The following is a 26,956-nucleotide window of genomic DNA, read 5'->3' on the forward strand; positions in this document are numbered from 1 at the left end:
AAACAGGGGGAAAAAAATTTTTTCATTCATTCGTCTTAAAGTATTGGTGAAATAAAGACATAGGTCCAGGTTAAAAAACAAACAAAAAAAAAACTTCTCCTTTAAGAAAGATACTTATTTTATTCAGTTAATTTTGTTATTTTATATTAAAGTGAATTGCTGGATAATAATTAGTTTTCCAGGTGTTCATGTCACTCAAAAATATGCATCTAATTCAATTCAGGTTCGAGTCAAATAGTTAAAAAATTGTTTCACTCACAAAAAAAGGGGCTAAAAGCATTTGACCGGGTTCAAGCATTTGACACAGTGAACCACCACATCCATCTCTCTACCCCGGAGGGAATGGGGGTTTCTGGCTCTGCACTCTCCATGTTCTCATCCTACCTGACAGATCGCTCCTACCAGGTAACACAGAGGGTCTGTGTCGAAGCCACGTAGGCTCACCACTGGGGTTCCGCAAGGTTCGGTCTTGGGTCCTCTTCTTTTCTCCCTCTACACATCTCTTGGTTCTGTCATCCACTCCCGTAACTTTTCCTACCACTGCTATGCAGATGACACCCAGCTGATTCTGTCTTTTCCCCCTTCTGACACCCAAGTGGAGGCACGCATTGCTGCGTGCCTGGCAGACATCTCGGGGTGGATGTCGATGCACCACCTTAAGCTCAACCTGGACAAGACTGAGCTGGTGTTTCTCCCGGGAAGGGCTGCCCATTCCAAGATCTGGCCATCACCATGGATGACTCTGTGGTGACGTCAACTCGGACCGCGAGGAATCTGGGCGTGACCCTGGACGGCCAACTGTCGTTCTCGCCAAACATCGCATCAGTGACCCGTTCCTGCCGATTCCTCCTCTACAACATCCGGAGGATTCGCCCCTTCCTCACCGACAAGGCAGCACAGGTGCTCATCCAGGCTCTGGCCATCTCCCGCCTGGACTACTGCAACTCGCTCCTTGCTGGCGCACCGGCTTCTGCCATCAGGCCTTTGGAGCTGGTTCAGAAAGCTGCTGCTCGTCTGGTGTTCAACCTCCCCAAGTTCTCCCACACCACTCCCCTTCTACGCTCTCTACACTGGCTCCCTGTAGCTGCTCGCATCCAGTTTAAGACTCTGGTGCTGGCCTACAGGGCAGTGGAAGGAACAGCTCCTTCATACCTCCAGGCTATGGTCGAGCCCTACCCCCTCGCCGACCACTTCGCTCTGCGGCCTCCAGGCGCCTGGCTGCCCCGTCACTCAGGGGTCCCTGCGCACGATCGACACGGTCACGGCTTTTGGAAGGAAATGCACTTATGATTTCTTGTGACCTGAAGTTCTTTTGCCTACCGATGTGGAACACACTTATTGTAAGTCGCTTTGGATAAAAGCGTCTGCAAAATTACCGTAATGTAATGTAATGTAAAAAATTCACCAGGCTAGGAAGGGTGAAGGCAATCGGTTTCGGCCGGCCCTTCTAATGAGGTGTCCCTTATTTCTTTTTCAGGGAGTTGGCAACCCTACTTCTCAGTCATAAGAGCAAATTAAACATCTTAATGCTTTAGACTGTTGGCGATTCCAAGACACAAAAAAATGTCCCCTGGGTCTTTTCTAGCGCTTACCTTCGCGGTACTACAGAGAAATAAGAAAGATAAAAACAGTTTTAGGTTTGCAGAAATATTTAATCCCTGGTACGAACACCAGAGGGCGCCTGAGCGCACTTTAACAACCACGGTTCATAACTTTAAAATGAAAGTCAAACGATTATATTTCTTGTGAGAGCTGAATGAAACGCAGCAAAACGTCGCCAAAAACCACTTCAACTACAAACATCTGTTTCATTTTCTGGTAAATTCGGCAAAGATATGAGACATCAGAAAAAAGCATATAGCTTTGTAATACTACAAACTATTCATGAATACACGTCACACAGCTCCGCAAACGGAATTCTAAATTAAAAAAATGTTTAATTTTTACCGAAAAAAGACGTATGCAGTGTAAGCCGAATTTGACAGCAGAGACCAATTATTCAAGAAATGTGTTTTTTCTTCATAGTCAAGAGGGCATTTTTTAATAATTGAGCAAAAACGCTTTAAAAAATTGCAGTTTTTTAAATTAAGTGTGGCACATTGTTGACGTATAGGTTTCCCACTCTGACGCCGGTAGAACTAAATACACAATTAGCGGTGTCGCTAGCGTTAGCCTCTCCTCTCACGAACCGGCGGCTGACCTGTTGTTGCAGCCGGGCTGCGTACTCGGTCATTGGGTCTCCCATCTTTCTGACACGCAGGCTGAGACTCTACTGGCTGAAGGATGTGGACTCTCGTGGCTGATGAAACAAACTGCGGGAGGAGGAAGAGGTCCACAACTTTTAGTACATTTCCGGTGCTGCCAACTGTCGTCTTCTTCGTTGGCGTTAATAGCGGTTGATTAAAGCCGCAGCGCGCCATCTACTGTATGACATTGAGACCTACAGTCCAATTTCCTCGACTAGAATTTAGTAAAGTTTTGAGGCGTTTATTTACACTTTTATTCAATTCATCACAACTAAATTTGTGTATCAACGAGTTACTTTTAGGTTTGAGATTTAAAGTTAACACAGGGTTAGAAACGATTTTGTCTTCAAGCTGGTTTTGGCGTTTCTAAAACAGCAGATGACCTGGATGTTCACTAGCCTGGGTGCCAGCCGAACTTAGCCCCGCCCATAAAAGTTTTGGTCTGGAAGTTCGGTCTGGCTCTGCTCAGTTGGGAAATCATTATGCCCGACCAAGAATTGGTCGGACCAATCAGATTGCCAGGGCGGGCTTTATACGATGATGGACAGATGATCAACAGGGACATTATCGACTACGTCACTAAAGAGCTGAACACGGCTGCCGCTGGAGAGCTAGGGCGTGTAGATTCTGGCATCGAGTCTGTTCTACAGGATCTCCACATTGCATTCATTTTGAAAGACGAACAGAGGAACGCGATAAAGGCTTTTATCGATAGAAAAGATGTTTTTGCCGTCCTTCCTACAACAAGTGTGTGTCGCTTAATCTACGTCACATACTACGTTGCTCTGATTGGTTGTAGGTCTATCCAATTGAGCGAAGAGGCATTTTTTCTCCTGGTTCGGTTGAAACACGCCCCATACCCAAATCTCTATTGAGCGGTATCAGACTCACATTCTGACTAGAATCGTGAGTATGACGTAGTCAGGCTAGATGTTCACCATCACCCATACGCAAAAAAAAAGACAATGCACTAATGGATGAGAAGCAGCAGAGAAATAAAAGAGCCAACCAATGATACAAATGCTCTCATGTTGGAAACACAAAATCTATCCACTGAGATGCTGAAGGCTCTGGACATTGAGGGGCTGTATTGGCTGATACTCAGGGACGCAGGAAGTGGGGTGCTCCGGGTGCTGCAGTACCCCCCACTGGACAACAGACGCAACTACACCACTTGTGTATTAGCCTAAATTCAGGCATAGTTTTTCTCCCCCTAATTATTATTCTAAAATAAAAACACAAAATATGAATGTTTTCTACTTTTTTCATACCTATAAGTAGTTTTAAATGTCTTTTAAAAATTTGGTTTGAAATGAATGATAAACTTTTAGACCTCAACCAGACCGGAAAGAACAGTGGCGTAGAACAATGTGACGGGAGAGACGTTTGTTTATTTAGCTTGTGGTGTCAAGCTAGCAGCAATGCGCCCTTATGAGGGAGTTCATCAGTGCCACACCAGAGCGCAAGGCAACCTTTGGAGTTATTCCATCTGGTAAGCAATGCTTTTAATTAAGTTCGCTTTGGTTAAATTGTTCTCAGCTAGTTGTGTGGTTTTGCTGCTTGATTAGCCTAATTATTTTTCTAGTTTCCTTTATGTTATCAGGCTACTATTTCAGAATAGCAGACTAATGCATGCCTAATTGGTACTGTGTATTTCTTTTTTCATTATTACTTTGCTGTAGTTCATTGAATGAGCGCAAGTCTGAGGAGAATCAGCGCGGCTGCTTCACTGCCCATGCACAAAAGACAAAGTGCCAGGGCAGCGCGATTTGCTCTTGAGCGCGTCCTCGTCTCTTATGCGATACGTCTCCACATCAGGTGCGCGTTTCCCTTCCGCAAGAAGAACTTGATCATTTCAACGTGAGATTTAAAATAAAAAAATGGTCAAATCTAGCCTCCTTGTTTAGGCTACATAAAACATGCGAGAGTAAGTCAGATAGCCTATGGATTCGCTATTCCTCACCCTAAAATTGATTAGAATGCAGGAAATTGCATCTAAAAAAAATTAATCCCCCCCAGCACCCCCTGGTGAAAATGTGTTCCTGCGTCCCTGCTGATACTCCTCTTCAGTGCTGCATGGAGGACTGGGTCAACGCCTGTGGAGTGGCAGACCGGGCTGGTGGTTCCCGTTCCTAAGAAGGGGTACAGGAGAGTGTGCTCCAACTATAGGAGGGATCACACTCATTGGCCTCCAAAGAAAAGTTTCCTCCATGGTGTTGGAGAGGAGATGCCAACTGATTGTCAAACCTCAGATTCAGGAGGACCAGGGAGCTTGGACTAGAGCCGCTTCTCCTCCACATAGAAAGAAGTCAGTTTAGGTGGTTCATCTGGTTCGGATGCCTCCTGGTCACCTCCCTTTAGAGGTTTTTCAGGCCCCGGGCCAGACTTAGAACTCACTGGAGGGGTTTTATGTCCCTTCTGGGCTGGGAACGCCTTCGGATTCCCCAGAAGGAGCTGGAGAGTGTCGCTGAGGAGAGGTATGTCTGGGTTTCCCTCCTGGACCCGTTGCCTCAAAGACCCAACCTCGGATAAGCAGAAGACTGTGAGCATGAATGTAAGAGGGCTGAATCAAAGTGTCAGGACCTGTGCCATCGCAACTTTTCTATAGAGGTCTCTTTCATATTCGCAAGCTGACATTAAAATAATAGTTTTAAATACATTTTCCTGCTGTAACAAAAACACATTAAACACAAGTAGAAGAGAAGAACGTTTATTTATTTGTTGTGAAACTACAAAACATTCTGTACTTTTTTGTTTTTTTGTGCTGGTGAAAATATTTACAACTCTTGTCGACAGAACAGTGTCTGAGAATGAAAATTCACAGCTTTTCGGGACTTTCGATAAAAAGAAAAACAGGAAGAAAAAAAAAAAAAAGGCACACCCTAAATCACAAAAGTGCAATAAATATATGCTGTATGTTTTCTCACAGCCGCCTGCAAACACACCATCAGTTTCATCAGCAGTCGTCATACAAACAGATTCATTAGAAAAAAAAATAATCCGACGAGAAAAATGTAAAACCCACATGACCAAAATGATCTCTGAATGATCTCCGGGAGCAAAAATCCAAATTCCTTCATCCAGGTCTCGTTTTATGTAAATATTTCATTTTAAATATATTGATTATTCAGCTGAGTCCTATTATCTCAATCTATCTGCTCTACATCTTCTCTCAGATCAGACGAAGTTTGGATATTAAAAACAAACAAAAAAAGAGGGACAATAACGGTTTACGCGTTGCTTTCCAGAGGCACGAGCTTCTCACGCTACTCCGAAGGTTTGTGTCGTGGTGTTCCTGCTGCTGAGAAACCCGACGATTCACGGCGATCATCAACCTGATCGATATCGGCCTGAACAGTCCGATCAGAACTCAGCTTGCACGCTGGCGTCGTTTTGTCGTGTCAATGGAGCAAAAAACTAAGAACGAAAGAAAAAAGAAAGAAAGCGACACGAGAACCTCAAACCTCATTTCTAAACTCTGTAGGTCTGATGCTTTCCTACAAACAACAAACACTCGTTTTAGTTCCCGGAACTGAGGACACAGATGGGCTTCAAAGGGACAAAAAGTACATTATTCAATGTTTTATTAGAGCTAGAATAACAAAGACATAGTTGGGGATCGTGGGAAATGTGGGAAAAACGGGGTTAGGAAAATTTCTGCATGTGACTGAGAAGGAAATCCGACTTCTTGTGGTTGTTTATTTGATAGGTGCCATAAACCGCAAAAGGAGGGAAACATTAGCCGGGTTTCCGTTCGCTAGCGAAGCAAATCTGAAGCAATCCTTTGAAAAAGTGCAAAATAGTCACTGTGACCAAAGGGGGCGGGTAAAGGCTACGCTGGTAGTGAAGTAATTCAGTATTAGAGGTTGTACAAACCAACAAACAAACACTGTGGTGGACACCCAAAAGAGGAAAATAGGAAGAGTTACTTTCATCTCTGGGAATAACTGGGATACTTTGTCTTGGTAGATGAAGGCCAGTCAGACAGTTTATTGTTCGTCAACACTTCCTAGTTGGTGCATTTTCTCATCCACATCTTCTAAATATGAATCAAAAACAAAAATGCAAACCCAGCTACTCAGTGTAGAAAGAGAATGATGACAATCAGACTGATTTAACTATTATAGATACTAGCTTTGGCTGCTGTTAATTCAAGAACAAAGGCAGATACGTACGGCTGCAAACAAGGAAAATCAAAATTATCTCTTCAGGGCACATATGAAATGTTACTACAGGCCAGGAAACTCAGGTCACCGACTGACCAGAAGAAGTCTGGAAGGTGGCATGGCCTAAAGCCTGATTTATGGTCGTCCGGGAAAGGCTACGGAGAGCCATCTCCGTTGACGGAGACCCTCCCAGAGACTCGCGGAGACCGCAAGGGTTGTGATTGGTCGGCTAACAACATCATTTCCGGAGTCACTTTTCCGGTTTAGCGCCTTCCTCTCAGAACAACAACACCGACATTTTAGAAAGAGTTTACTGTGTTCCGGTCAACATTTGGTCAAAATCATATGCATTTCAATATCAACAAGCTCCAAATCCAACAAAAGTCTTTCTCTCTCGGTCACCATCGTTCACTGTGGTGGGTGAAACGGAGCCGGAAGGTAAACAATCAACCAACGACTTTCACGATAGACGTCGCGAGATTAGGTCGTTTAGCGTAGCGACGCCTACTGATCGGGAGGTGAATTGCCTTGCGTATCCGACATCCCAACGGAGAACTTCGAAAGGTTTAAGCCTCTGCGTGACCACGGAGTCGGATTGACGGATAGCGACGGAGTAGCATACCGAGGCCTTAAGCCTTCAACCTGCCGTTGATCCAATGTGCCAATCTATTTACTTTGAACCCTAACCTCCACCCTGCCTCACAACCACAAAACTATAGACCTCCTGGCAGTGCTGCAGCTGAAGCTAAAGCTAAAGCACCAACCTGGCTCCAACACTTCCAAAACCATTTTTATCTTTAGTTTTAAAAGTCCATCTGTCGTCCCCGATCAGACATAAAAACCACAACATATTAATGAGAACATACTACTTTTTCCCACAGCAGAGTGGATTCAGGGTCATTTTGAGATGATAAAACTGGGCGTTGGAAACACGTCGGACCACAAGCAGGTACCAAAGACTCCAGGGTGATCCACCAGGACTTTGTCCCTGCTGGTAAATCTTTATTGACTTGAGTTGATCTTTTTGAGACTGTTCAGACTGATATCAGATAAATCCAGCTGCACCTGAGCAGGTAAATGCAGCCTCACAGCATCGGATTACCATTATTCTTTGTGACGAAGAGTTGTTCGCGTCAGATTTTCTGTTCATATCGTGTTTTCGCAGGAAGAAAATCTTCCAAATGCCACCTGAATGTGGACTGGGAACAAGTACGGTATTCATGGTGAGGAAACAAGACTGAAAAGTGGACAAAACTTTTTATTTACAAAAAGGTAAAAAGACAAACATCTGGAATGAGAGCAGCAGCTGGGTTTTTGACTTTATGACAGCGGGAATGGACAGAGACGACTGTCGACATTTATTTCTCTTTGCCACCGGGGGGGGGCAGAATAGACAGATGATGAGGCGGCTACTTTACGATTGTAAGTCAGAAATAAACCCTCTTTTTGCTCCGTTTTTGGTCTCCACCACCTCCTGAGGAAGATCTGTTGCTTTTGAGCTGCTAAACGTTTGTTGATTATTCGAATAAACAGATAAAAAGAACCAAAAAACAAGAGTAACATTACGGGCTGTAAAACCAAAACACTTTGCTCAAAGACACTACAAGAGCTGCGATACTTTACAGGCTTTTAGCGGTTTGTGTAAAACTCTCGGAAACAAAAAGGTGATATGATCAGTTTTGCTTGTGCACCACGCTGATGTCCAGTTATGAGAGACAACGACGACTCCGATATGTACCCGAAATATCACATTACAGCGTGGAAACGTCAACAAGTGAAGTTAAAACAAACTAAAAGAGCGAGAACTGAAACAAGCCAATCAGAGAGAAGTGCTGGATCTTTAAGCATAAAGTAGGATTTCTGTCTCACTTTTGGCTGACTGATCATTTTTCTATCACGTCCAGTCTAACAATCAATCATACAATCAGTAATAAGTTCACAGTCATCAAAAATACACTTACTCTTCACTTCCTGTTTGTGTTTTGACAATCATTGTGTGCTTCAACAATCTTTCCAGCAAGAGGCAAAAGGTTTCTGGATTTTCTTTTCTTCACAAAAAACCCACATCAAGTTTCTTTTTGTGTTCATTGTTTAAAAAACATTTTCCTTAAGTTTCTTAAAGTGCAGACTATCTGATCAGCTACCTGAGTGTTAGTGGAAGTTAGTGCTATTACTACACTTCAATGAGGATGTTTATAATTGGTTAAAGACGATCACAAGGACGTTTTAGGTTAGACTAACAAAAAGCTTGCGTTTCTACAACCGTTTGTGAAGCAAAGACGCACTCCGGTCCAGTTTTCCTCTCTGAGATGTCGTGTAGTGTTTTCTGCAGGCTTCAGTGTGTGGATCAACCTGCCTACTTAACATAAAAATACAGTTCCTGATGAGAGCTATAATCCTTCAGATTTCAGACAGCTGATTTGGCGACACCTGTGGTTAAAGGTGGTAACTGCAAGTGCTCGAACTGCCTCATTTTTCCATCACTTTAAATTTAGTCTTTGCTAATTTCCTCAATGCAGAAACACAGAAAGTCTCCTTACAAGCAGAGAGAGAGAGCAGACAGATTTTTTACGGGGATTCGCCTCCGCAGCTGCTTGAAAAAGTTGAACTTTAATGAAACAAAGTGAAGAAACAGACTTCAATTCAAGAAGAAGAATTCAATCTGGCAACTCAGAACGTCACCCAATCGAAAAATGGATGAGAAGTAACAGGGTGGATGTCTGATACTGCTGATTAAAACTGAATTTTTAAACTCTTTGGCTGAATGTTTCCTGTTGAAATGCACCATGGGAGTTGTAGTTAGTTCCTTCAAAGGATCACATGCGTTTTTCTTTTTAAAAGTCAACCAGTAGACTTGATTTCCAAGCACATGATCCTGACTTCTGTTGTCCTCCGACAAAAGAAATAGCCTCTCTTCGGACGGTGGACACATCCAAGTCGTTTATCGGTTTACTTTGGAAGCCACGCCTACTAACTTTTAACCCCACGGCGGGTCGTAGCCGGACGCATTTCTACAAAAGGGATTTTTACGTTTGTGTTTTTAAGGATAAGAATCTTGAGGATTATAACTCTCATCAGACTGTCTCGACAGTTTAAACATAAAGCTCATTATTTACTTGCACCTATGGAGAAGTGTTTTACTTGCACCTATGGAGAAAATTATTCCTAAAAACAAAAAGAAAAAAATTTTTTGTGCTTCTATGTTTGAGTATAAAATATTCAAAATGCGCTTTAAAAAAAAAAAAAAAGGTTAATATTAAACATCTTTAAGTTTAGATATTTATTTTGCTTCATCGTCAGTTTAAATTGAATTTCAGTACCATGTTTGATTTCTTGTTGTGCTATTAAAGTACATGTTTTTGTCATTTTAGTTTAAAAGTCTTGTATGAACGCGTATGACTGGAATGATTTTAAACAGATAAGCGCTTATATGAACAGCCGGTTAGTAACAGAAACAAAACAGAAGAGCTTTTAGCGGTTTCTCTCGCTACTTTACAGACGATCCGCTTCGGAAACACGGAGCTCCTTAAAACTGTCTTCCTTCATAGTCTTTTTTTTTTTTTTTTCTAAACGTGTTTTTGTTTAATTCTTCATGACACCGCCGAACGTTTGCCTCTCTGTGTGGGAGCAGCAGGTTCGGGACTCGGGAGGGAAAATACTTTGAAATGCTTCTCTACACATCGTCAGCCGGCAGGTCGGGGATGCTGCTCTTTGCTCGTGTGAAGAACGCCATCTTCTCTCTGGAATCACACAGCAAACGGTCACAACGTGTTCTCCTGCTCAAAAGAGCAAAAAAAAACTTAAACTGAGACACAATCTGGTACCTGAAGGTCTGGACCTCGGGGACCTCTTTGCGGCTCTGTCCTCTGATCTTGTGGACGTCCTTGGCTGCGGCCCTCATCATCTTCTCCACCCGCTTCTCCTGCAGCTGCTCCTCACGAGTCTGAGCCGGACAGAGACGTCAGCTTTGGTGGGAAAAAAAAAAAACAGAAACCTGAGCTCACCTGGAGGCGGTCCCCATCCGAGCCCCGTTGCTCACCTGCTTCTCGGCCTGCCTGAGGAGGAGGCGGAAGCGTTCGTCCTCTTGGACCCAGGCGGGCAGCTCTCTCTGGCCCTGCTGACTCGCCTTCTCCAGCTGCGTCTTCAGCTCGCGCAGCACGTGCAGCTCCTGCGCCAGCCGGGCCTGCCGCGTCCGAGACACCTGCAAGTCCAACTCCAGGTCCAGGGAGGTGCGAAGCAGACCGTCCAGACCTTTGACCTGCGCAGGGGGCTGCGGGGAGGGGCGGATATGATCATCACCTTAAAATCATCCGATCGGAAAAACATCTACAACAACGTAAAGTGAAGCTAACGTGTCTTCAGGGTTAAAAAAAAAACACCTTTGAAAATGTTCAGGTACAAGGGCCGGACTGAAAATGAGTGAAAAAGCAGCCGATGTCCAAAAAAAAAAAGAGCTTCAGAAAGCCTGGAGAACTAACCCGACAAAGTCTGGCTGCTTGGAGGGTGGAAAAAAAAAAAAGAAATGAGGGCTTGATCAGGAGTTTTGTACAACACCGTGATGACTAAAATTTGTCCTTTTTGCCTTGTTGAGCTGCAGCAGCGATTATACTGAACCCATTTTCAAGCCTTTTATTCCCACAGGAGCAAAAAGTTGCAGCTGATTCAACTGTAAGGAGTGAAGTGACAAGTGAGGTTTTTTTTTTATACCTTCTTCATGCGCATGCTGCGCCTCTCTGAGGCGTTTCTCACAAACGGAGACTTCTTGGAGAGGGTGGAGCTGTCGCTGTCGCTGCGATTTATCTGCAAACACAAGAGAGAATGAACCCTGCGACAGATGTGACAGACAGAAGTTTCTCTCTGCTTCTGTTGGTGCGTTTCAGTTACCCTGCAGATGTACTGGCTCTGAGGTCCAGGGGAGAAGGTCTTGGAGCGGATGATGGTGTTGCCCCTCATGAAGGGGATCTGCTGGTGGACATCAGGGCGCCGCTCCTTCGGCCGGACCACAGAGCAGTGATGAGGCGCCGACAAGCCGTCCATGCTGGTCTCCTTGTTCACCTGGACGGAGAGAGATCAGAATGGAGCACAAAGGAGTTTTATCAGCTGGGTTTGGGGTCTTCTGAATGTTTTCAGTGTCAAAAGTTAAAAGTAAGTTAAACTCAAACCTACAAATGAACAGAAACACAACAAAAACTTTTAAAATGTCTGACACAAAATCTAAGCAGTGAGATTTCAGCCAGGTATTCAACAGTTTTATTTACTCCAGCACTGCAGACAGCTTAATTGTGGTGGCACAGAAACTTCAAGCAAGAAAAAGGTAAAACACACAACTTAAAGCAGGCGTTACCTTCTCTGTGATGGGTGCTGCTGTCAAAGTCGGTCTGGTTTGTTCCTCTGCCTCCCATTGGCTCCTCTCAGGATAAAACTCCTCTTCTTCCTCCGGAGGTGTCGCCCCCTCCATGCCATTTCCTTCTTCATCATCAAATTCATTTGCCTCGAGAGGGTCGCCGTGCCTGACAGAAACACAAACATTCTCATTCCTCGTGTCCTCTTTGTCGACCGCTACGACTACAGCTCCACAAGCTGTAAACTTCTTGAGTTGAGGTAAAAGGAGTGTGATGTACACTCTGAACCCATCAGGTTCCCTTCAGTCTGTGCCTGAATGGTCATTTCAAGGTCACATATTATGGAAAAATCTCTTTTTTCTGTTCCTGGGAGCAAATATTAGGGTCTCTGAAATCCCTGTGACTCCTTAAATTGACTTAATCTCCTCTGCAAAGCCCCGGCCACTCGCATCCACCCTGCTAGGTGAATGAAGCCACGGTATCGGCATCTCCTGCTAATTTACAGCAACTAGTAGCTGCTATGGCTGTGTTGAGCACTTCCTAAGTCTCCACCCTGAAAACTGACTGTGAACAAAGAGGTGTCCAAACAGGGCTGAGAAAAGAGCCACTGTGCTTTAACCAACAGATACTTTGACCAAAGCCAGTCTCGTACATCTCAATAAGACCTCAGAAAACACATGAAAAAAAACACAAGTGTTGTTCTTTTTGTTTATATGGAGAAGGCGTAGCATCGCATCAGACTGACAACAGCGTCCATGTTTGGATCAATATCTTCATTTTCATCAGGTGTGAACAACTGTAATTCTTTATAATTGGGCTGAAAGTTCTGATGAGAACTTGCAGGAGAGATCGTATTTCTCCAGTTTTAGCTTCTCTTCATTGGCTCCCTGTTAAATTCAGAATGGAATTTAAGATTATTCTCCTCACATATAAAGCTCTTAATGACCGAGCTCCATCATACGGTATCTTAAAGAGCTCACAGACAAAATTAACGCACTTCAATTCAAGCTGTGAAATATGGTTCTGTGATGGAAGTTTGTGAATGAAACAGAATGGAAGGACAAGGAGGACAAAAGAAGGATGATAAAGACTCACCACTCATCTTCCACAGGAGCTCGGACTCTGTCGCTGCTGCAAACACGAATCTGAAACACAGAAATTTTCGGTTCACACTGTTTATGTCATCATTACATATTGTGGTTGTTACTATTGTGCATTATAATTTGTCTGTTGAGTGTTGATGAATTTTGATATTTCTCCAACAGAGCATTTCGCTCTCAGACTGCCGGTTTACTTGTGAGCCTAGAGTTTCTAAAAGTAGAATGAGAGGCAGAGCCTTCAGTTATCAGGCCCCTCTCTGTGGAACCAGCTGCCAGTTTGGGTTCAGGAAGCAGACACCCTCTCTAACTTTAAGATTTAAGATTTAAGATAACTTTCCTTTTTGATAAAGCTTATAGTTAGGGGTGGCTCTGGTGACCCTAAAACATCCCATAGTTATGCTGCTATAGGACTAGACTGCTGGAGGACCTCCCATGATGCACCTGTCCTCACTCTGCTCTCACTCTGTTTATTCCTGTTAAAAGAGACTTTTTTATTTCCACCTCGTGGACGCTCAGACGGGGGATTGAATCGAAGAGTTCAGATGCAGTTTTGATGCAGTCTGTTGGTTTCCTTAGCTGGGCCACTCTTTTTAAATTGTCTCTGTATGAATTTGACTAAATTTGAATTTAATGAATTGGATTCTAATTGGCTTGAACTAGACTTTGTTGACACGTTGTGATTTGGCGCTGTATAAATAAAACTGAATCGAACTGAATAAAGGCCTTAACTCTAGAAACTAATATTTTCATGCATTTTCTTGTTTCTTTATACTTATACAGACCTGGAAAATAGTTTTCAATGCAGTTTAGGAGGCCTTAAAAACAAGAAGTTTTCACTTTTTGAGTTTTTTGGCTCATCGTATGCCTTTTGAGCAGCACTGAATGTTCATTTCCCCCCTGTGGATGTAATTCTGAAAGTGTCCACTGGGTGTCAGTGTCTCCCTTCCTTCATACCCCGTTAGAGCCGCCCACTGCTCTGCTCTCTGTGTCCTTGTTGCTGATCTCGGGTATGAAGACTTGGCTCAGCAGATTGTACCACTTGGTGCATCTGTCCTCTGAACAGATGATATCAGCCAGGCTGATCTGAGCCCCCGCCTGGAGGTAGAAGAGGAGGAGGGAGAATTAAACTGCCGCCCAAACAGGGGTCAATATGCAACAAGAGGGGTTTAGACTCTTTAATGAGTTTCATCATATCAAAACAACAAATAGAAGGGAAAATATATTTTTTAGACCCTTAAACTTCCTTTTAAAGTCGATTTGAACACAGAACTCAATGTCAAACATGAGATCCAAAGAGCAGAAACTTCTACTAACCAGACATTCCTCGTGGCCCGACTTGCTGGTGTTGCAGATGTCGACCCGCAGCGTCTTCTGCCGCAGTGCACTGTGGGATATCTGCATGCCGAAAACCTCGTTGATCTCCACGACATCCTGAGGCAGCAAGCCACGTGTTCGGAAGAGGCAGTGAGTGGCCTGCGAGCACGGCAGCACGGCCACGCGCACATACCTACAGGACACACAACGAACAGGCTGAGGATGTTGGTCACATGACACTTTCGCTTAAAAACCTGCTGCTGGGTTTCCATTTACAGGAAACTTATTCAATGAAGGTTAGTAAAGCGTCTGTGTTGGTATCAGATGCGCTGATCACTGATTATCCGACATGCACTTAACAATACTATATATCCTCATCTGTACCTCTCATGTATGGAGTTCCACAGGGCTCAATTATTGCACCACTTCTGTTTTCTTTATAAATGTTACCCCTGGGCCATCTACTTAACAGATTGAAAGGAATCTCCTACCATTGCTATGCAGATGATACACAGTTGTACTTTCCTCAACAGCCTCTTCTGCCTCAGTGAATGCTTCTCCGTTGCTAACTGGATGTATACAAATTTCATCAATCTCAGTTCTAGTAAAACGGAGGTTCTTGTGTTTGGCCCTGACAGTTTCTCGAAGGAGATCAGTCATTATTGGCCCCCTCGTCGGCAACATCAAATCATCTGCTGAGAACCTTGGTATCATCTTTGACCAACATCTAAATGTTGAATCTCACATCTCTCAGCTCATCCAGTCTTGTTTCATCCATGTAAGAAATATTGCAAAAATCAAACCTCTCAAACCTCAATCTTTCCTTTTGCTCAATCATCTGGAACTTTTAGAACATACTTTAAGTTTCTCTACCCTCGATTATTGTATTTATCGATATTTTTATAGTTTATATATTGTTTACGTTTATTTGCATGTATGGAAGTGTGTATGTTGGAACACTTTGTAACTGTTTTGAACAATAAAGTTATTATTATTATTATTACTACCTGTGACAGGCTATGGACGGTATCTAAGGGACATGTCGGGCTGTGTCTAAATGGGCCAGACATGTCTGAGCAAAAATAAAGACACTAAACTTTTAACTTCCACCGTACATAACATTTGGTACACAAGAGTGAGCTCGTACATTTTCTGGTCAGTCGGCAGACAGAGGGCGCTGCAGTTGGACAGCTGTATGACATAGATGGTGAAGCGCTGATCTCTGGACTCGTAGCGGAAACCGAGCTGCACCTGAGAGCAGCCCGACGGCAGTCTCTCTTCATAGGAGCCTAGGAGGTCTGCAGGCAGGCCCGGCCTGGTGGAAACAAACAAACACCAACACTCGTGAGATTCTAAGTGAGATACCAGGCTGATCTGAGGTCTGATCTGACGGTGGAATCATGTCATCTACAGTTAGTTTGTCGCAATTATCTGCTAAACAAAGATAAAAGTGTGATGTTTTAAAAGGTTCCAAAACAAAGAGATGCATCTATGTGCAGTTTTCAAGTAGCAACTGTAAAAAAGTGAATTTATTTGCAAATGAGGATTCTTGTAGAAAGAGCGAATAAATACATATTTGTGTAAAAATGTGATAGATTTACAAAAAAAAGATCAATTTAAAAGTTTGGAGACAAAAAAAAAAGTGTAACAGATGTGATTTATTTTGAATTTTTTTTTAAATGCCATACTTGCGCTCTGATGGTTCGTACACTCCGCTGTCTCCCGCTACCGACTCATCAGATACCGCTGAGGTCACGCCCACCTTCTTTGTCCCCGCCTCTCTCAACTGGGGGGCCGAATCTGAAGTAAACAGGAACAATAGTGTCAAGGAAGAGGGTATTTATTTATTCAAAATTAGTCGAGCGATATTCTAGATTTTGATATCATCAGAATAATCCAATACAAAGATTCAAACCACCACTGAATGACTTGGTGTACCTTCTTGTGTGCCACAGAGCTGCATCAAACACCTTCAAACTATCAAAAACACCAGTGATTTAAAGTAAAGACAGAGACGAAACATTTCTAAATGGACTTTATGAACAAAAGAACTGGAAAATGGTGTGATCCTAACCAAACCACATGAAAAAAATCTAACATTTTGACTCATTTCACACATTGACTTACAGTTTACTTCCATGTTGCAAATGAGGGCACATTTATACACCTGTTTTAATCATATTCAGGTGTTTTGGACACACTTTGCATCATCTTATCTATTGAAAATGTTCACACATAATCGGGCAGCTCTTCAGGAAGCTGGCAAACACATTTGTGATATTCGTACACACTGTTCTGATTAGTCTGTCTGATCGTAATGTGGTCACTCAATGGAATATAAAACCAATTGGTAGGGAGGATTAGGATTACCACGACCTGGATGACTGACAATCCACTCTGACATTCTGTTAGTTTATCAAATTTGGGAACTGAATAAAAACGGGGAAAGAAGTCAGAGAGTGACTGACATCCAACATATTTGACCTTTAACCCATTGACGCCGGATGTTGCTTAGTGCAACATTGCCCCTCGCGCCGGTTGTTGCGTAGCGCAACATTGTCCCTAACGCCGGTTGTTGCGTTGCGCAACATTGTTCATTTATCATTATTTTCAAGACGCATGCAGCATGTAATGCACAATAATTGGTTCAAATACACATGAGGTGGGTGTTTTTGATTAGCCTGTTCTGCAATAGTGCGTTTGTAACTAATTTGACAGCTCGGCTACAATGGTAGTATAGTAATAGTAGTATAATAAATAGCAGCATTGGGTATTATTCTGAATCATAAAGCAAAACTACATGAACCAAATGTCCAACATTGATTAAAAAAAAAGTAATACAATCCAGCCAGCGAAAATTTTTTAAATTTTTCTTAGGTGTTTTCAATGAATTGTTTTTAGTTCAAAAAACCCTCAGGCATTGGGGACCTTTTCTAAAAACTGGCTTAGGCATTGAGCAGCCTTTAGGTGCAGGTGCTTTAGGCGCCAATGGGTTAATGACTGAGCGCGACATGTAAAACTATACTCTGTTAAAGTACCAGAGCTGAACACTGAGCTCAGACTCTTTCTGGCTCTGAGAAGGTCTCATCTGTATAATTGGGACCCGGTAACAAGCCCGGCTCTGGCAGCAAAGATGGAGAGTTAACAGAAACCGGACACCACGTCCACCTTTCACCTGTGGCTCCAAGAGGAACCTGAGTCACGTTCACACGCAGAGCGTTCAAAGCTTCAAACGCCAACTCACTCTCACCACAAACTCCTTCTCATTCTAACTCATGTCTTAAACCATTTACATTTTCGCTGAATAAACATCTATTAAACCTCGTTCGTACCCATGACCGCAGAGAGAAAAGAGGGATATACTTTTAATATTTAATCTTGCCCACAATCAGACAAAAATACCTGAAGATTATTCAGCTCACTGACATGAAACAAAGAAAAAAAACTCAACCCAAAGGAGCTGGAAGCAGAGAATATTCCTGCTGGATGACAAATATTTCTTTGAGCCCCCCCTCTGCTCAGTGTATAACTATAAATCAAACAATTCAGATGTGCTTAAAGTCACATTCCAGACTTTAATTTAAAGCCATTTTCCTACATTTTCCAACACTTTTTATACCCAGTTCCCCTCATTTCAGGGCTCCATAAAGTTAGGACAAAGTAATGGTGGATACATTTGAGCAGCCATGTTTAGTACTTTCTACTACAGCATATAGAAGCTCAGTTGGATCTAAATCAGGTGATTGGCTTGGACATTCAGGAATGTTCCGTGTTTTAGCTCTGGCAAACTCTGGTGTTGCCATAGCGGGATGTTTGGGATCTTTATCTTGTTGCAGGATGAAGCTCCGTCCAATGAGCTTGGAGGTATTTACTGGAACTTGAGCAGATCAGATGTTTGTATCCAGCTCAGAGTTCATTGTGCAGCTGCCATCAGCAGCTCCATCATCAATGAAGATAAGTGTGCTGGTACCTGACCAAGCCATAAAACCCCCACCACCATGTTTAATAGAGGATCTGCTATGCTTTGGATGCAGCTCTGAAAGCCAACTGTCCAGAACATGGAGGTTTATGGAGCCCTGAAATGAGGGGGACTGGGTATAAAAAGGGTTGCAATTTCGACATGGTGGAACGGGAAATGTATCAAAATGACTTAAACTCAAAGTCTGACCTGTTCCATTTAGAGTTTTACAGAGGGGGGCTCAGAGAACATCATGGAGGGAGCTGTATTTTATTGTTTAAACTCTTTAGAAACACGCACAGGTGAACCAGCTGCTGCAATCCAACACCCTGCCAACCTTTCACCTCCCCTCTCTTCATCTCTCAGGTTTCACTCTTAGCGTCACATTTCTCATCTCAGACAACCAGTGGGCGGGAGGATTCCCGGTATCCCGCTTTCCAATAAAACTCGAGTGTTTCTGTGAGGTCAGCCCAGTCGAACCAGATGTAGAAGATCAATCGGTCTCTCCTCACTGGTTTAACAGAGGCGGTTTTACCACCATCAGCAGGAGACGCACGCAACTGCGTGAGGATAAGAAGCTCGGACGGTTTAAAGACACCTCTCAGATATGAAAGTTTATGTGGAAGACGCTTGGTTGTATCTAAACTGTGCATCTTTTCTTGAGTGCATTTCCATCAACAACACCCAGGAGCCAAAATATGATTTCAGCTTCGATTCTGTTGTATTTTAAGGGTAGATGAGGCAGATAAATTCAGCTGAACTCAGTCACTTCCCACCAACAGTCCTGCTGTTCCTCATCCGACAGGGCTGACCTGCTGATGTTACATTTCCTCAGGTTTTAGATTAGATTTAGATTTAGATTTGTGTCTTACAGCAGAACAGCTATAAAAGATTCTGGTTTTATTGCTCTAAAACACATCTTTGTCATCATGACTGCTGCTACCCCACAGATGAGAGCAGATGAGTTCATGTCACACATTTCTGTGGGTCGTTATTCGTCTTAGACCACAACTGCTATGAAACAATCACAGATGAACATTTCGTACTGTTTCCTGGTACTGTTTCCAAGCTGTGCACAGTTACTCCAACTTCAATCTCCATCTTGATTTTGAAAAGATCATCGAACGCAAAACAAAAGCAAATCAAGCTCTTCCTGTTGACCACATGCCGATCTGCTTCTAAATTCAGACAAAACTGAAGTTGTTGTTTTTGGACCTGAGCTATCCAGCTTACCAAAGTACCACAGTGAGGAACCTTAAGTGGACCATGCATTTGTTACTTCCAGATTGGACTACTGTAATTCTTTATTCTTGGGCTGTCCAAGAAATTCTCTGAAAAGCCTCCAGCTGATCCAAAATGCTGCAGCCAGAGTTCTGACGAGAACTAACAGAAGAGATCCTATTTCTCCTGTTTTAGCTTCTCTTCATTGGCTCCCTGTTAAATTCTTCTCCTCGCATATAAAACTCTTAATGACCGAGCTCCGTCATATCATAAAAAGCTCATAGTTGGATATTTTCCCAACAGAGCATGTCCGAGTGTTTCTGTGTACATCCTGTTAATCTGGCAGCAGTGATCAGTTGCGCCCCCTGGTGGAACTCTCCGGTTACACTCGTACGACACAGGCAGACGGTTGCGAACGTGAACGCGAGGTGAAACGGCAACTGTATCATCAGCTTAAGTATCAAGTTTAATACTTATTACTCGTGTCATTTCATCTTATTTCTGCACAACTTACTTCTTTTGATGCCTAGACATGAGTTTGGCTGTTGAAAATGTTACATCAACAGCCCTACGAGGAATATATTTACAGAAGAAAAAGGTTGACGCGTTCAATACTTATTTTTCCTGGCTGTATATGAGCTAAATGTGGAGCTAAAGGCACATTCATTCACTGCCTGTGGGAATGCCCACAAATCCAGACCTTTTTGACAGAAGCTCTGAATGTACTTTTCATATTTTGCAGGCGTGAAGATAAAATTACAATCTAACGACAGAAAGGAGCTTCTCACCTGTGAGGACGTCTGAATAAACCAAGACACCCTGCCTCACCGAATCCTCTGTCAGGCAGTTACATATAAAGACATCCTGGGAACTCGCTTTAAAAATCAAAAGACATGAAGGGGGTAAAAAAAAGTTTATGTTCCAGGAGAATCCAGCTTCAGCCTCAAAGATTTTAGATGTCAAGAGACTCGATATGATGGTTTCACAGTTTCAGACTTTCACCTTAACTGAGTAGTTCTATCACCATGTTTAACTCTACATTTATTTCTGGATGATCAGAGGAAGTTTAACAGAGATCTTGTTTTACAAACCGGACCGCAGACAGGTAGGAAGTCTTCTTGCTCACCTTTTCCGTCCTCACCCAGCGTGTTGTTGTGGTTCTGCTTCTCCTCCAGCCCCCTTCGCTCCTCTCGCTGCTCCGCAGAGTCCAGCTCCAGCTCGGCCAGTCTGCTGTGGAGGTCCAGGCCCAACCCGCCGGGCCCCGCCTGCCCTGTGAACGTCTCCCCCGACAGGAAGCTAGAGTCTGTGACCAGCGGCGAGCACGGCGGGGACAGCGAGGAAAGGGACGACCGCGGAGATAAAGAGCTCATGGAGCGAGGAGTCTCTGATAGTCTGAGAGCCTGGATCCTGGAGGAGCCCGACTCTGCTCCGACACCAGAACCGGAACACCCTGCGTCGCCGCTCGTGCCCGCTGCTTTGCCCTCAGGCCTGTCGGCGTCTCTGCCCCCGCCTCCCGTCACCACTTCGTGTTCGTGTATGGTGGTGATGGAGCTGGAGGGGCGGAAGCCTCCCTGGCCTCCCTCCTGCAGGAGGCTGTCCAGTTTGTTCCGGAGGTCTGGGTCGGCGAGCTCGGGCTGCTCCAGGTAGAGGTCGGTGAAACTGAGGGAGGAGGTGGAGCCCAGGCTGGAGGTGGTGGCTAGCGAGCCGCGGCTGGACGTCAGGGAGCCCAGACTGCTGCCCGACGAACAGGAGAGGGTGCTGGCCGACAGGCTGGAGGGGGCACAAACAGAACCAGGAGGATCAGAACCAGAGCTGAACAACAACCCTCGACAGCAGACTGAATTAAAAGAAAAAAACGGTTGAAAGATCTCAATCAAATTCTGTTTCAGCTCGTCGGTGGGACACAAACCTACAGAAACATCTCGACTGATTATGAACAGAAGCCTCTCAGTTGAAACTGCTGCTGTGTTCTGATAATGAATAAATCACCATTAAAAACTCTTTACCAACACTTTATCAACCTTCAACCATTTGGGGTCTGATTCCAGGCATTACTTGGGCTTTGGAAAGCTCAATTAGCTGCTCCAACAGGTTAACAACTTTCCTGTTGCCATGGTTACGGATCATAACAGATGTAAGCAGCACAGAAAAATGTTTCAGAAATCTGTGGCAGCGTGTCCAGAGCTGCTGCCTCTAGGGCGGCGCCGTTATGAAATAATGATGAAACAATATTTCCTTTAGAGAAGTTACAGGAAGATATAGAGAGCAGAAGGATTCTGGGAGCTGTGATTTATGGGCAACATTGTGGAAAATGATAAAAAGATAAAAAGTGAAAGGAATAGTGATGCTCAGAGCTGGAAGCGTCACTTCTTTTTGGCATGGCGACTCGTTCCTCTCATCTCATATTTTGCATCTTCTGCTTTTTTCTCTTTCAGCTCTGTTATCAGTTTCACTGACAGCAGTGATTAAAAAGGTCTTTAAGATAAAAATTTTTTTTTTTTTTAAAAACACCATATTATTTCACAGGTGTAAGAACCAGGTAATGAGCTGATGTTTATCCCTTATTGTCATCCATCGTGGGAAAAAACTTTTAATCTCCTGAGCTTCAACAGAGGATCAACAGAGAGGAAACGTCTCAAACTTCTGTGAGATGTGCACACTTCATGACAGAAACTGTCCACAACATCACTGTGTTCAGCCTCTGAGAAGACCCACCAATCCTCAGCGTGCTCACTCTAACATCAGACTTTGATAATAAAATGAATCTATTTACAGCAGAGATGAGCTGGACTAACCTTTTGAGCTGCGTATGCAGAGACGTGGCCAGTCGGACCATCTCCTCCAGCTCTCTGACCAGTTTGTTCCTCTTGCAGTGAAGTCGCAGCCTGAAAAGACAGAACATTTTGAGGTTAAAAAGAAAAGAAAAAAACACACACACAAAGAAGCGGAAAATCCAAGAGCCGCTTCACATTTAGGGACAGAAAAGAAACACCTGAACCTGATCTTCTCATCCTGCTGCAAGTAAAGTTCAGAAACACGCCGTGATGCGACGGCGGCGATGTGCTCGGTAATTGTGAGCTGCTGCTTTCTTAACAGCTTTTGATATGAGCCACAGTTTGAGTGGAAACAGGCCAAAGAGGAGAAGCCTCTGATCAGGTTACAAACCGCTGCTGTTCCCCGTCTCTTTTTATTTAATCTCTTTTCATATGTGAACGTCTACGTAAAGTAAAAGTCAGTCAAACTTTATTTGTACGGCACCTTTCAAGATAAATATCACAAAGTGCTTCACAACAAATATTAGAACATAACAACAAAAGATATAAAACAATAAAAAAAACTGAGCTGAGGTGCCATCAGTGTGGAAAAAACAGAGACACATAAGAAAGCACAAAATATCAATAAAACAGGGTAAAGAAGTGCAATAAAAAAATCCCAAAACAAGGTAAAAAAGTATGAGCAGAAGTAGAAGAGCAGAAATAAATATCAGTTCAGATGAAAGCCAGGTCAGAAAGGCAGATCTAGTTTGGCTTTATAGGCATTTATAAGCACCTCGGGTCTTCAGGAAGGCTTTTCCACAGGTCATAACAACAGGAAGATGTCTCACTTTGGGTTTTATTTCTGACTTTAGGGACAATTAAAAAAAACATGAAGAACGGAGGGTTCAAACAGGCTCAGGATATAAAAACAGTTAAAAATCTCAAAGTGCTTCACAACAAAACCCAAGAAATAAAAGCAGAACGTCATAACAATAGAATAAGAACACAACAGAAAAATCGAGTCAATTAAAAGCTCGTCTGAATGAAAAATGCTTTTTAAAAGAGTCAGTGGAGCAAATCCCAGAACTTTGAGTGCAGCAACGTCTGACCTAATGAGCTAAGAGCCCACGAAAAAGAGCGAGGTCTCAGAAGGTCGCAGATTAGCTGGGGAGCTTCACCATGTAGGGCCCTCTTACGTTAAAACTACAATTTTTTTTTTTTTTTTTAATACTTATTACTTTTACAGTTGTTTATAATTACAACAAGAACAGAAACAGTGCGGACTGGTCAGAGATACAATGGTTATAGTGGTAACACAGCGTCCAAGAACAGCAGATCAGGTCCAAAGTGGTTGCCCATTTAGGTCTCTATTGCATTCAACTCCCATTGTTTCCAGAGGTTTCCTCCAAGTGTCTATAAATAACTGAGTTTTGCCATCAATAAACTGTCCAAGTTTCAGCATGGTCATAAGGTCGACAATCAAGGACTTCCATACAGAAATAGATGGAGGGTCTTCCCCCACCCACTTCAACATTATACTTTTCCTAGCTAGCATTAATAGTGATTGAACCACCTTCTCATTTTTTTTTTTTAAATTGAAACAGGGACGTAAAACTACAATTTTAAAAGCGACCCATCGGTGCCCATTAACTCATTGGCTGCCAGCCATTTTCAGTGCAGAGAGACCCATACTGCCAAGTGTTTTACAGTATTTTGACTGATTTTCCAAGACCCACAGAAAAGTGTGTCTTATGACTATGTACACACCGAAATTACCAAAAGAAAGAGTCTCTTCTTTCATCAGGAAAAAAAAGTTTGTTTCTACCATTTTCAGTCCTTTAGTAATAGACAGTAGAACATAGGTTGGTTTCACCAAAAACAGCTGTTTTTGACCAAAAAAAATGGAGAAAACAAGCTTTTTGTGCAAAGAAACTTGTCAAGCAGAACAGTGACTTTGATGCTAACATTTTTTGCTTTAGTGACACCTCAAACATCTGAAAAGTGGTTTACTTCCATAAAACAGCAAAAACAACACTGAGAAGGTATTTTGATAGCATAGCATTGTCTGAGTCATCAGAACTGTCTGGTGGTGCGCTCCGCTGAGGTGAAATACGCGCACGCCGACGACTCTCTCCGCTTGGCCCGGGTATCTCGTCGGTGGATAGTAGTGGTGCACTACTTCTGCTGCACAGAAGGCTCTGTTCGAGCGTTAGCTGCCTAAATGTTTTGTTTTGTCTCGCCGGCGACATTTTCTCCTTCTCCGATCTTGGCAATTATAGTTTACAAACATTTTGATTAGTCTCATTGGCTTCAAAGCCGCTTCAGTCTTCTTCTACAATCTATGTGATCTTTACTCATCTCCCATCCAAAGTAAGTAATTTTGCCAGTATATTCTCTGTTTAGTGTTTACAAGCCTAAGATTTAGTGACAAACTCCGCTAGATTGTTCCCCAGCCCGCTCCGTTAAAAAACGCAATTGACGTCTATAGACGGTTGAATTTAAATTGACGTCTATAGACGTCAATGGCAGCCAATGAGTTAAAAGACCTCTGCACAGTCTGAAGGTGATCCAAAGCTGATGAGTTGAAACAAGCAGAAAGCCTCCGACACCGGCAGTCTAAGTTTGGAGATAAAAAACTGCTGATGCTTCCTGATGCTCAGGGGACAATGAACTGTCAAAGATGACTTCGAAATTTACGAGGCCTCGACTGAAAGGAAGAGCCTAAATATGTCGCATCATTTCTGGAATCACACCATCAAAGTTTCTGTTTCATCAGTATTTCACTGAAGGAAGTTGTCACTTAGCCACTGTTTGGTTTTATTTCAATTACTTAAACTAGACAATCTATAAAACTCAGAAGCTCTGAAAGAACAGTAAAGCTGAATGTCATCAGCACAGAGATGATAAGAAATATGATTAGAACATCTAATAATTTGGCCTAGAGGGAATGTGTAAAGAAGAAAAACACTAAAAGACTCTTAAAAACCCTTCTGAAGCCGACAGGAAACCAACACGAAGAGTTCAAAACTGCTGTTCCACACTCACCGGCCACTTTATTAGGTACACCTGTTCAATTGCATGTTAACACAAACAGCTAATCAGCAAATTATAAAGCAGCACCTCCATGCATTTCCGGGGACCCACTTTTGAAAGTTGAATAATCCTTGTGACCTTATTTACATTCAGCCTAGTTTCTGGAAAAGAGAATTTGTGCATAAACAATCATTTACTTACTTAAGTACTCAGTACTCAAACTGGGACTTCACTTAAGTACTCAGTACTTAAGTACTCAGTACTTTTATTGCCGTCATCTTTAACCATCATCTTAAACATGTTTTTTTTTTTAAAGAGCCAGTGGATAACAGCATTGTTCAAATAAACTGGGACTTCACACCCAATCCTGAACCAACAGTTAATCTGCTGGTTGGAGAACATTCTACAACAATGTCACTTTTGTATTTTAGAAACTTTTCTGTCTTTTTTTTTTCTTCTCTCAAATATGTTGATGCGTCATCTTCTCGGTTTGTTTCTATTTTCTAAATATGATGACATTTAAAAGTACTTCTTCGTTCTTCCATCTGAAATAAAGGTTCAAACTAACTAACGCAGTAAAGATTCAACCTTTGTGTTTACTTTTCTCTTTGTATGTTCCATGTCCTGCTCTTCACTGAGGAACAGATCGGCTCCATCAAGCAGCTTCACCTGGACGGCTCCGCCCCCCGCGGGGGCGTTTAAGTCTAAAGTTAAGTCACAGAGGAGATTTGGTGACGTCTCACCGCTGTCGGGACTTTCTCATCTGCTGATGATGTGTCCGACCTTTACAGACGTTAACATGATTACTAAGAGTTGGAGAAGAATGTGAGCATCCTCTGTCTGCCCTCCTTCTTCCTCTCTGTTTCCATAATACCAGCAGCCCTCCCCTCCTCACTTCTAACAGGACTCTCGTTGTTCGCTGTACAGGTCAGTCTCTACCTGAGCTCAGACTCTCTTTGTGTCTCCTGTTCCTGTAACCCGAGAGGCCGCTGAGCCAGCCATCAGAAAGAACCTCTTTTAGTCCACACAGACATTTTTCTCCCTGATAAGGACTTTCTCAAGACACACTTATACACAGTTGAGTTGAGCCACGGTTCCAGCTCGACTGATATTAATGTAGGCCGTCGTCTTGGTCCCAGTATACATGCATGGGAGGGGAATCGAGTTGTTGAGTGAAATATGTCCAACACTATGACGCATTGGACTGTATGAACATGTTTAAGACATTCTGTTGCCTCTAACTTACTCTGTGGGAGATCACGGTACATGTAAGCACAGCTGAATTCACTGCACAGACGTCGTCTTTAAGTTACTTTAAAAACTTCCCAAAAACACAACCCTCTGCCTTCGATACCATTGACCATCACATTATGCTCAAAAGACTGAGAGGGTCCATCGGGGTCTGCTTTGGAGTGGTATCTACGATATCTATGATCATTTTCTGCCGCTGCTTCTAAGTTCAGCTCCCCTTCTGAATTATCTTGCCTACGGTGTGCCACAAGGTTCTGTTTTGGGGGCTTCAATTGTTTACCTGTTATACCTGCTCCCTTCCATCCTTACGTCCCCAAAAGTTTAGTCTTTCCAACAAGGATGGGTCTTGGCTCACCATATGTGCCAAAGAACCATCAATAAGTTAAAAAAGTATTTCTCAGTGTAAGATTGTAAAGAACGTTGGTCTTTCAGCATCGACAGAGCAGAATATTGTTAAAAGATTCAGGGAGTCTGGGGAAATCTCCACGTGTAAAGACCCAGGACAGAAACCATTGTTGCTGGAGTGAAGATGCTTTCATGTGTTTTCAATTTATTTCAATAGGTTTCGA

General features: G+C 43.1%; 2 protein-coding genes across 2 annotated transcripts in view; both read right to left on the reverse strand.

The window, feature by feature from the left end:
- The window catches only part of rars1 (arginyl-tRNA synthetase 1), a 33,997-nt gene extending 31,638 nt beyond the window's left edge, over positions 1–2,359 (reverse strand). The window contains exon 1 of the mRNA XM_075486571.1: positions 2,201–2,359. Within this exon, the coding sequence (XP_075342686.1) occupies positions 2,201–2,245 (45 nt within the window). The 5' untranslated portion in view covers positions 2,246–2,359. The remainder of the gene's footprint in view (positions 1–2,200) is intronic.
- Positions 2,360–4,940: 2,581 nt separating this feature from the next.
- wwc1 (WW and C2 domain containing 1) overlaps positions 4,941–26,956 on the reverse strand; it is a 58,672-nt gene continuing 36,656 nt past the window's right edge. Inside the window, exons 10-22 of the mRNA XM_075486573.1 lie at positions 22,143–22,232; positions 20,474–21,117; positions 15,857–15,968; positions 15,316–15,483; positions 14,169–14,361; positions 13,809–13,949; positions 12,850–12,899; positions 11,757–11,922; positions 11,297–11,467; positions 11,120–11,212; positions 10,452–10,682; positions 10,237–10,355; positions 4,941–10,152 (exon numbers count right to left, since the gene is read on the reverse strand). Coding sequence (XP_075342688.1) covers positions 10,086–10,152; positions 10,237–10,355; positions 10,452–10,682; positions 11,120–11,212; positions 11,297–11,467; positions 11,757–11,922; positions 12,850–12,899; positions 13,809–13,949; positions 14,169–14,361; positions 15,316–15,483; positions 15,857–15,968; positions 20,474–21,117; positions 22,143–22,232 — 2,245 coding nt within the window. The 3' untranslated portion in view covers positions 4,941–10,085. The remainder of the gene's footprint in view (positions 10,153–10,236; positions 10,356–10,451; positions 10,683–11,119; positions 11,213–11,296; positions 11,468–11,756; positions 11,923–12,849; positions 12,900–13,808; positions 13,950–14,168; positions 14,362–15,315; positions 15,484–15,856; positions 15,969–20,473; positions 21,118–22,142; positions 22,233–26,956) is intronic.

Source organism: Odontesthes bonariensis, chromosome 16, assembly GCF_027942865.1.
Source record: "Odontesthes bonariensis isolate fOdoBon6 chromosome 16, fOdoBon6.hap1, whole genome shotgun sequence".
Classification (NCBI taxonomy): Eukaryota; Metazoa; Chordata; class Actinopteri; order Atheriniformes; family Atherinopsidae; genus Odontesthes; species Odontesthes bonariensis.